The sequence below is a fragment of the Protopterus annectens genome, chromosome 8.part0 (genome assembly GCF_019279795.1).
Source record: "Protopterus annectens isolate FY-2018-M chromosome 8.part0, PAN1.0, whole genome shotgun sequence".
Taxonomy (NCBI): Eukaryota; Metazoa; Chordata; order Ceratodontiformes; family Protopteridae; genus Protopterus; species Protopterus annectens.
The window spans coordinates 616,890,915-616,902,471 of record NC_056741.1 but is presented as its reverse complement, the minus strand read 5'-3'; the positions used below and the strand labels follow the sequence as shown (position 1 = coordinate 616,902,471).

Here is an 11,557-nt window from a genome sequence, read left to right as displayed (position 1 = left end):
TGGTAAAAGATTATCCAGTAATAACCTGCATCCACCTTTGACTATCAAAACTATGCAGGACTAGTGTTCAGATAAATCTTACCTGCCCGTTTCTGATGCTTCTTCCTCAACTTACTGGCAGCACGCAGTGCTTGTCCTTGCTGCAAAGGATCCACAGACCAGATGCTGTCAAGTGATGTCTTCGATGTGGCTTTCTCCTCTTCCTTTGAGTTCTGCTTGCTTTTGCTGTCTTTTAATTGCACTGTCATTGGACCAAACTGCAGGCAGGAGAAAAATCAGTTATTAGATATTTACTTTTCCAGTGCAACTTTAAAACTGTTCAAAGACTTGTAGGAAATTAACAGCATGCTTTTATTTTGGATACAATAACTTTGTTCAAATAAAATTAAAGCACTGAAGGCCACTGAACAACTTGATGGTATACAGAATCATAATGGATAAAGCAGTGATGTAGTTGATTTGCTTTCCTATAAAACTCGTTTTCAGTAACAATACTAGCATACAATGCTATTTGCAAGTTTTTATTTGCCGTGTGTGTAGTTGTCCTGCTTTCTTTCTCCAGTGATTTTCAATTTTAGTCCTAAACTAAATAAAGTAGATATTTCTTTCTTTCAAGAAAATAATCCATGTGATTGGGGTGGTGCTGCACTCTGAAAAGGAATCCCCTTCAGCAGACTTCCTGGTGGAGAATGGAAACTTGAAAGAGGTATGTAACTCTGGACAGATGTAGTTTCTTGCAGGGAGAACTTTCTAGAAATGAGATTTGCACATCATTGTAGAACCCACTACACATCTGACCTGGTTAGCATTCAGGGGAGCAACAGTGGAAAGTAGGTGTATAATAAAAAAGTGCACCACCCACATGGAAGAAAGCAACAACCTTCCCCCATTAGAGTGAGCAACTGAAAAGAACCAGGTGCTAAGGAGAAAAGAAATATAATAATAATTTCCAATATATCTAAAATATACTTTTTTTTTCAAACTACTGGATCAATAACTAAAACTGGGACAGAGGTGGAAGGTGGCCTCGATTGGGAAGACAATGGCTGCTTTTCAGATGAAACAATTTCTTTGAATCATAAAAGCTTGGGGCAAACATGATAACAACAAGAGAAGCTGCAATAAAATAAAGATTTCAGAAGTAAAAAGAGTTGCTAAGGCAGATGGTGCCAAATATGTGAAGACCGACTAATTTGTAGAAAAGTGTCAAAGAAAAATTGAGAAGAAAAAGAATCCTGCACGACACCTAATGGCTGATGTCAGAACCAAACCAGGCATAGTTAGAGGTGGAGGTCAGTGCAGTCAAATTCAGGCCCAAAAATATAAACAGCAGTATGGCATTCAACTAGGCATCCTAATAGAACACCCCTAGAAGCTATGCAGTGGGCACAGTTTGATAGTTCAGTAGCTGCATAACTGAGAATCGCAGCTATAGCAGTAATTGGTCCAATGACATGGAAAGCAAGGCAATTAATGCTTTTTGGAGAAGGATATACCACTAGAAACACGTCAGTCAGAATGAGAGAGTTAACTTTACCTTCCAGATTCACTAAGGCTATTAGACTTTTCAGTTCGGATCTTCACATTTCTGCTTTGGAAAACAGAAAAGATAAATGTATACGGAGTAATTATAAATGCAAAAAGATAACTTTAAGTTCTGTTCAGTTACTATAGTTACAGGGACTAAGTTTGTTCCAATAAAGTATGTGAGATATTTTACTTGAATATTACAGTACACTTCTGCACAATTTTCCTACAGGTTATCGAGGATGAATTCATGGAATGTGAGCTTCTCAAACTCAACTGGTTGAAACCAAGTTTTACCATCGATAGAAGGTTAAACTGTTAGCTACAGCTGGATCACTGTTTATGCACAATCGCTGTGCACCACAATGGGGAGTTTCTCCTTTCGCCACTGTTGTGCAGCTGTGGACTTAAGTGAATACAAGTTTGGAGGAAATGGAGGTTGTCCCCATATGAGGGGGATGCAAGAAGGGAAAACACTTATTTTGAAATATTTTACTCAGTTTTTGGGGACCAGTATTCTTCATTTGTAGAGACTGAATTTGTGCTTTTTGATGAATCATTTGTTGATCTTTCATAAAAATGTATAAAGCTGAAAGGACAAGCTCTTTTCCAGTAAGCAATGCACAAAAGAGTATAGTCTGGAAACTCTACTTGCAAATGGGTTAATTACCACTGCAACATAAACTGCTGCCCCCCCCCCCCCCCAATAAAAAGACTCAACACACACTGTGTTATCTGGTTAGTGTATTTTATGCACATACTTTAAATGCATTTAAAATCTAGGACCTAGTTAGTATAAGTGTTTTTAAGGACATATAAATATATGGACTGTGTCTGGAATTTCTAGTCCTGAACCTAATTAAAGGACAAGTCTGCCGTTCTGCATTTAAAGTAGTGAGTTTATTAGAATAGTAAACATATCTCTCAGAAGTTAATTCAACCATGAAATGACTATAAGACGAAACCTATTACTCTTGCATATGGTCAGTACATAGCACTATAGTCAGTGATGGTATACACCCCTGCTGAGACAGTTAAGTAGATAGGCTGCATGTGAATAAAACACTATACTATACTGGAAAAAAGTAAACAAAGAAATGGAGAAGTGAGAAAACAGCCATGTAACAAGCAGGAAAAGTCAGTAGTGCAGATACGGAAACACAAAGGCTGAACTTCCAGAATGTTCAAAGGTTACAGTTGCCCCCTCTCTGGCAGTTTTCCTAACAGGAACTTCTGGTTTCTGTAAGAAAAAAAAAATTGGGCTGGAATTCACAGAAAACTTGTGTACTAACCAGTTGCACATTTACACAGGAAATGGCCATGCAACAGCTATCAGCCTCTCATAGTGCCAAGCTGCACTACAATTCACTGAGCAGACATGTGCCACAGAGAACATATGCAAATGACAATACAATGACATGCAGATGAAGGCTAGTACAGAAATGAGGTCATAATGATATGCAAATGTATACAAGGTAAACACTGTCACAACTCACAACTGTAATTTGATGCAACAATGTTTGCCAGATTAAATAAAGAGAAAAGTACACCAAATACTTCAGAGCTGCAGACAGCAAAAACGATCAGGATCACAGCAGTGGTCACACACAAGCATCTAGTAGCTAAAAGCTCTGCCACTTCCTAAGTGTGAGGAGGTGTCAAGCGACAATGAAAATGGTATTGGCATTAGGTAACATTCCATAATTTTACTAACCAACAGATTACTTTTCAGTTCCATGGAGACCAGGATATTGTATGGAGCTTGGTGGACATGCATCACCCACATGCAGTATCTGCAGGAATATCTGACTTCCCTCTTCTTGTGAAGATCAAGGTACATACAGCAATTATTATCCTAGCTACAGGGACCCTTCAGAGAACAACAGTGTAAAGGTTAGGTAGTTCTCACACCTCTGGCTCTAGAATGACAAACAACTTCTTGAAGTTAAGCTTCTACATATGAATGGATATATCTGGTTTCCTACTACATCACTCACCCCACAAGGTATTGGGTGTCACAGACAGTGGCAAAAAGGATACTTCTGTGAAATCTAAGGCACACAAGTGGCAAAAAAGGTACCACCTGGCCTATTGTCACAGAACTATGACAACAGTGAAAGACTACTTCTTTGTGAACTGCCAGGTAGTGTATGATAAACATGGAATTATAAACAATACGTCTGCACAGTAACCAGGCAGTTCCCATGGTTATTATACATGGTATACATTTCAGTTATTTCATGGGTTTCTATGAGGTGACATTCCAGTGGGCCATCCAGTCAGTAATTACAAGCACTGCAGATAAATTAACTGTTAACAGTTCCATTTACATAGTGTCCAAATATAGTAAACCCCTTCCATACATATGTTGTTATTGTGTTTTGGGTGATGCTGAATACTCAGTACAGACCTGGCTAATGATACTTGTATGGAACCCACAGAATGCTGCTGAATTCCCATATAAGAAACCACCCACAGAACTCTAATATAACTGTGCATGTGTTCACCCAGCTCAAAGCACACTTCTACTGCCTCAAAATGTCTTAGGGGGTGGAACACTGCAGTATGACCCTGCCATAGCCTGCAAGCTGTTTCTTTCATATTACATAATATGATCTTGAGGAGACAGGCAGACCAGCCACAAAGTACATTTACCATTAGACCAAATACATATGCAAGTGGCACTGAAGGTGCAGTAACATCATCTGCTGATGAAAGTGAAGCAAAAAGGAATGTGCAGCAGCTGGGCAATATCCTTCCAACAGCAGTGTGCGCAATACAATATAAGAAAAGTAGTGGTCTAGTCTACAACTATGGGCCTTAATAAGCACAAAGTGACAGTGCAGTGTCACTGAGAACAAACATGATGTATGCAGTGTTAACATCAGGCTATGATGGTCAGCATATGATCGGGCAAAACAGTGCATCAGAAGTCTTCACATACCCAGCACAGCAGGGAAGGTGGAGTGGGTCAAAGTCTTAATCATGCGCACAGCTGCTGAGGGACACAATGACACGTGATTGTACATACACACACACACACACACACACACACACACACACACACACACACGTGTGTATGGACATACACACACTTCAGAGGGGCATGTCACAGAAGGTAGAGATGGAGGATTTGAGATGACAGGTACTGGTACTCTGTACAGATAACTTTCTCTTGCATTGGGGTGCCACTACATGGCCACTCAGCTGGATTTCTGCAGTAAGACTCTGAGTGGGGATGGTGTGCATCTACGGAACTGTGACTTGGATAGAGTCCAATGATGAGGTGTTTTGCCAAAGGAGGATGGGTGTCACTGCTGCCCACACTGAGAGTGACAACAGTGTTGTACACTTCCTGATACAGGTGAGAACTGTCAATCCTGTGATGGTTCCCACACAGCCACCCTAGATGCATGCCATACCCTGAGACTGGATAACAATAACTGTCTGGTAGTAATGATGAAACTGGCAGTCCATTGTATAGAAGTTGACATGGAAGCAATGTTTTCCACCACGGACTTCATACAACCAATTATTAGAATCCCTGGGCTCCATTGTCAATGTCCTCACATCTGCAGGTAGTGGGTGTGGGGGGCAACATCCTCATGAGTGCCATGCAGCACAGTAATCAGCTCCATGTTGAAATGAGTAGCAGAAGACTGTGCTGAGAAGTTATTCAGGCAAATCAATTGACTGATTGATCTTTAGTACTGTCCGGATATCAGAGGCCATTTGTGACATGCAACAGCATCCAGAACCTATGCGTTAAAGTGGACAGATCCACATCAAAAGCAGTGCACTCACTCACCTGCTGCTAGACTCACAGGTGAGTATTACTGAAGCTTGCAGCAAAGGGAGACCCCTCCCCCACTGGGAATTGTCAGCACTCAACCTGCCTAGCCTCAGGTTCATCTGTAGGTAAAACTAAATATTCATCCTGTATACTGGGAATGGATGTACACCCATAATGAAGGTAGACAATGCTCAGTTATGTGTGTTTTTTCATCATCTTCAGCCCCTGCACAGTCTGTTCTGCCACAGCCTCTACAAATGTCGCTGTAGTAGTGGTCTTCCATCAGAGCACACCACAGAAAACATACTAGAGTGATCATGAATACCAGTGCTTCAGCTGTGGCCTCGTGGCATGCCTGATAAGGTTGTCCATGCAAGAAGTACCAAACAACATCAACCTACTTCCACTGGCATCAAGACTTGGCTGAATATCTGATGCTCCTATGACAAAACATATGCAGGATGAGGAGACCTGCACAATTAAGAATATAGACTTTCTGAGCAGCAATAAGCTGCATTACCCATGACTCAGAAATCATGCTGCATGTCAAATTCACTGGTTACCATTTTGCTCCTCAAGAATGTGTCAACATTTTCTGGGCATATTTGTATGTCAATGCCTTTCTCTGTTACTATTCCATCAAGATCATATCACTGATGCATGAAGGACAGCATCATCATGCCTTAACTTCTTCATAGTTGGTTTAGTGAGTGGCTACTGAACTCCTGTGATGGCCCATTCCAAAAAGATGATACCTGGTATAACCTTGCTGAGGTACCAACCATACTATGGGCATTACCAAGTCAGTGAAGCAGTACATGTATCTCGATGACTGCCATCCTGATGATTTCCATATGTGAGAAGCAGTGTTTAGGCACAATCCTCTCAAAGAAGTGCAAAAAGATGTTATAACTTGACTTGCTTTTTCATGCATGCTTTGTGTATTTTTAGACATATATATGTGTGTGTGTGTGTGTGTGTGTGTGTGTGTGTGTGTGTGTGTGTGTGTGTGTGTGTATATATACACAAACACAGACACACACGCATACACAATGGCAGGCAGAAACATTAATGCACATTACATTTATTGTTGCACACTAGAAATACACTTAAAAAACAAAAAAATGTCCAAAGCTACACATATTGCAAAAGGAAAAAAAGCTTCCTTTTCTGAATGGTCAACCAACATACACAAAACCCTAAAACTAACTTCAGATACATTATGTCTAAATAGTGGTACTGTTAGGGAAAGAGTTCTTCATCCCCCCTGGAACACCTTACTCATGTGTGCTAACTCTAACTCTGCCCCTTCCCCTAATCCCAACTCTACACATTATATTATGAAAAACTCTTTTCCTAAGGCATCAGTGAACAAGATGTATACACATGTACAAAACTAAATCTATCCCCCTCCCCCCTCCTTAGCCCTTACTCTACCCTAACCCACAAACACTCGTGCAGACACTTCCATCCGTGAAAGCTGAAACTTCCAGCATTAACACATACTCCCACTTACCATGAAAGCAGGCAAATCCAAAGTAAAGGGGAGATCAATGTTCCTCCTTTTGTTAAATCCCACATTCAACAAAAATGCTTCTGATAAATTCAAACAGCAGTAAAATTTACAGATAGAGAATATTTGATAGGGTGTACTGCAACAACACACTTACACCCTCCACACACACACACACTTTTTGTGACAGAATCTCCTATCGAATCTCTTTTAGTGTCTCTATAAATATTCTACTTTTTTCATAATTCCACTAACTCTCCTTAAACTCTAATATATCCACATAAAATCTCACCCCTGTGTTTCGTACTTCAATGAAAACTCTATACCATAACCTCCATCTGACTCTTAATATATACTTAACACCATGTCAGATAAAGTTTGGTTATTGTTTCACTGTATTCAACATAACTCTCTTCTCAAAATACTTGAGCATCATGTCTATCTTCATTAGTATATCTGAAACAAAACATCCCAATAACAATCTATGACTCTCATATCAGCAATTTATTTTATTCTATCACACCTACCATGTTGCCTCTCAATTATATACATATATGACTCTGTGTACCCAGTTTATCTGTACTTTTTATAAATATTTGACTATGTATTAGTGTTTCAAATGTAAGATGTTTACTGTTATAAATGTAAATTGCCTGTATTACAATGTGAAATGTGATCTATACCTGGAACTTTTTTCATTGGACCTCTGCTGAAAATTTGACTTGCTTTTTCATGCATGTTTTGTGACTATCCTGGTAAAAAATGTCAAATAAAACAGATAAATAAAACTGTGGTTATAAACAAGAACTAGATTCAAGAAAAGGATAACCTATATTTTGTGGGAAGCAGGTTCATAGGGTCACGTCAAGTGATCAACTGCAAGATCATTAGCAGCCTAGCTACTGGAGATTACTTACTACCTCTGTTCATAAGGGACTGTGGTGCTTGATCTGTGGTAAATGTATGGCTACCCATCCAAATGATTAAATTATACCTAAATACAGACAGGCATTTATTTTGATATGGATAGCACACTTAGCTTAACTCTGCTTTAAAAATCATGGTCAGTGGTGTCTCTAATTCTTCCATTAAGGTGCTTAAATCTTTACATGTAACATTACCAAGTAAAGTACTGTTTGGGGTCCTGGGTGGTGACCTGATCACCATGAAAACACACTGAAGGTCATAGTCTCATCAGTACTGAATGCAGAAATATTCCCATGATCAAAGGTATGACCGAGACCCAGCCCGTGCAAGAGCCAGGGAGCATGGAACACTCCTAATGCTACTGTAGGGTTGCCATGTCATGGACCACAGGGAGGTACATGGACTCCCAAGTTCGGAAGCTACAGAATGCAAGAAATGTGCTGGAATACAGTCCTCAAGGAAGACATCCCAGCTGCTACCCTATGCAGAGGGCCCCTAGACTAACATCTTGCCCACACAAACATTTGCCTGCATTTGAAAAATAACCTTATCAAAACAAAACAACAAGTCCAAGCAACTGTAGAGTCGGCACACCAATTTAATAAAAACTTTAAAACTTGAAGCACTTTTAGTTTGCAATCTTGCAAACTTCATCAGAAGTACAAACACAGGAAATTGCAACATCCTTATATACACACGATCTAAAAAACGCGGGACAATTAGCTAGTAATTACTTAAATAACCATTACCTAAAACTACATAGAGTCTGTTTCAAATACCATAATAAACTTAATTTTGTACAAATACAATATTTTAAACTTCATAAGCGCAAACACAACACAAACGAAGTAAAGCATTAAATTGTATAAACAATAAACTTAAAAGAAACCTTACTGACAGCAATTTAAATTACCCTAAGCCACTACGCTAATAGACATCAGTGTTACTAAAAAAACTAAAAGCAGTAATGTTCAACTTAAGCTCTTTAGTACTAAATTTCATCTTTGCAGACTCTTCAATTTAAGAACACTACTAATGGAGCAGGACGCATTAAGTCCTGGAATGTTGTATGCACTGAGTTTGATCTGCCACATTAATTCTAATTCTTCAAGTTTGAGAGGGAAAGGACCCCCTCTAATGTCCTGCAAAATATTGTCAATAGCCATAAATTTAAACTGATGGTTCACATTTAAATGTATATGCTTTGCTAATGCATTGTCAGACTTATTGTGGCTAATAACATATAAATGCTCGTACATTCTGTCCCGGAGCCTGCGCTCCGTTTTGCCTATATAAAAGGCAGGACAGCTTGTACATCTGGCCAAATAAACTATAACCCTAGAATTACAATTAAATCTTGATCTTAGTTTGTATTGTTAACCATTCACCACAAACAAATTAGCTACTTTCACATGTTTACAATAGTTACAGTTCTCGCATTTGTTCATCCCAACTATTCTAGAAACTTTAGTGTGTTGTTTTTCTAGTAAATTTTTGAGATTTCTTCCACGTTTGAAAACTATAGTTGGTGTACTACCAAATTTATTAAACAATGTTTGATTGCATCTAAACAGTTCCCAGTTTTTCCGCACTATTTTGATACAAAGATTACTTTGTGCACTAAATGTAGTTATAAGGCTACAATGTAATGTTTGATTATTGTGGGGGAGAGACTCACTAAGACTTGCAAACACTGACACGTCTGAATCTGTTAAGTTGTTACTGACATGTGATTTAATGGCCAAAATAGGCTTATAGGTTTGATTTGGCCTTTTGCAATTGACCTCCTCAATTAAAGAATCAAAAAGTGATTCCAGATAGTCACGCTGTAAAAAAAGTTTTTTTAGAAACATACATTCCTTATGAAAGTCCTCATCCTGGCTGACAATACGAGAGGCCCTAACCAGCTGACCTTTGCTGACAGACCTTTTTTGATGAAAAGGATGGCAACTAGAAAAATGAAGAAAGGAGTTAGAATATGTGTTTTTCCTAAGAATTTGGGCTGTGTAACAACCTAATATACTGTTTTTACATAACCAGATATCTAAATATGCTATAGCCTCAGTACTGAAATTAGAGGTGAATTGTAAAAATTCAGTTGTTTGTTAGTGGTGAATGGTCAACAATACAAACTAAGATCAAGGTTTACTTGTAATTCTAGGTTATAGTTTATTTGGCCAGATGTACACGCTGTCCTTCCTTTTATATAGGCAAAACGGAGCACAGACTCCAGGACAGAATGTACGAGCATTTATATGCTATTAGCCACAATAAGTCTGACAATGCATTAGCAAAGCATATACATTTAAATGTGAACCATCAGTTTAAATGTATGGTTATTGACAATATATTGCAGGAAATTAGAGGGGGTCCTTTCCCTCTCAAACTTGAAGAATTAGAATTAATATGGCAGATCAAACTCAATGCATACAACGTTCCAGGACTTAATGAGTCCTGCTCCATTAGTAGTGTTCTTAAATTGAAGATTCTGCAAAGATGAAATTTAGTACTAAAGAGCTTAAGTTGAACATTACTGCTTTTAGTTTTTTTTAGTAACACTGATGTCTATTAGCGTAGTGGCTTAGGGTAATTTAAACTGCTGTCAATAAGGTTTCTTTTAAGTTTATTGTTTATACAATTTAATGCTTTACTTCGTTTGTGTTGTGTTTGCGCTTATGAAGTTTAAAATATTGTATTTGTACAAAATGAAGTTTATTATGGTATTTGAAACAGACTCTATGTAGTTTTAGGTAATGGTTATATAAGTAATTACTAGTTAATCGTCCCGTGTTTTTTAGATCAAGTGTGTATATAAGGATGTTGCAATTTCCTGTGTTTGTACTTCTGATGAAGTTTGCAAGATTGCAAGCGAAAAGCGCTTCAAGTTTTAAAGTTTTTATTAAATTGGTGTGCTGACTCTACATTTGCTTGGACTTGTTGTTTTGTTTTGAAAAGTTTTTTGTGCAGTGATAATTTTTTTGAAAAATAACCTTAACCATCTTGGGGGTCCTGATATTTTCATATGCAGTTTTCTGTTATTCTACTGATTAAAAGTCAACTTTGCATACCCATTAGGAATCCCTGATCCTATCCATAATTTTGTGCATTGCTGTAGTATGGCAACCACAGTGATTTATATCACATTTATTCATTTCTGACTATCAATAATGGGAAAGAGGCATAATTCAAGTGGGAAGGAAAGGGGTCCAAAGGGCTAGTGTGGGACAGGAAAATAAAAATGGACAGAAGGAAACTTATCTTGCAATACAGTGTTAGATCCACATAACAATTCATCAGACAGGGTCTTATCAAAATGGACAAATACTAAAATCAGGACTACAAGCAAGCAGCTGACAGGTGCAACCTGCAAAAATCAATCAGACTAAACAATTCTAAGGTATCCTTCTGACAACACAGCATGTCTGCATATCTCTTGTACAAGATTTGTGGCAAGCAGGATTTACACTAATCACAGGGGGTTGCTCCTCACCTAAAAGGAAAGGTGGGATGGAAAACATGCTGCCCCAACTTAAATGAACAACCAAACATTATTTGTTGTACCAAGCTATGCACTTCTGCTGCATATACTGAAAGTCACTTCTGCTGCACATACTGAAAGTCACTTGTTTTGCAGCCCATTCTAAGACTGGTTGAGATGGGAGTTAATACATGCCAGGCATGCAGCAGTACTTCCACTCATAACACTAGGTAAGGCAGGTTGCCTGCCTACAGAGAAGGGAGGCTGTAAAATAACATTCTTCCAACAGAACGCAAGATACAGAAATCTAAGCTGTGAC

The 11,557-nt window shown here is 38.5% G+C and overlaps 1 protein-coding gene across 2 annotated transcripts in view; it reads right to left on the bottom strand.

Annotated features, from left to right (window-relative positions):
* Window positions 1-11,557, bottom strand: part of GNL3L (G protein nucleolar 3 like) — a 509,739-nt gene that overhangs the window by 135,877 nt on the left and 362,305 nt on the right. For both annotated transcript variants that reach the window (XM_044080108.1, XM_044080107.1), the window contains exon 14: window positions 83-257. In XM_044080108.1, coding sequence (XP_043936043.1) covers window positions 83-257 — 175 coding nt within the window. The remainder of the gene's footprint in view (window positions 1-82; window positions 258-11,557) is intronic.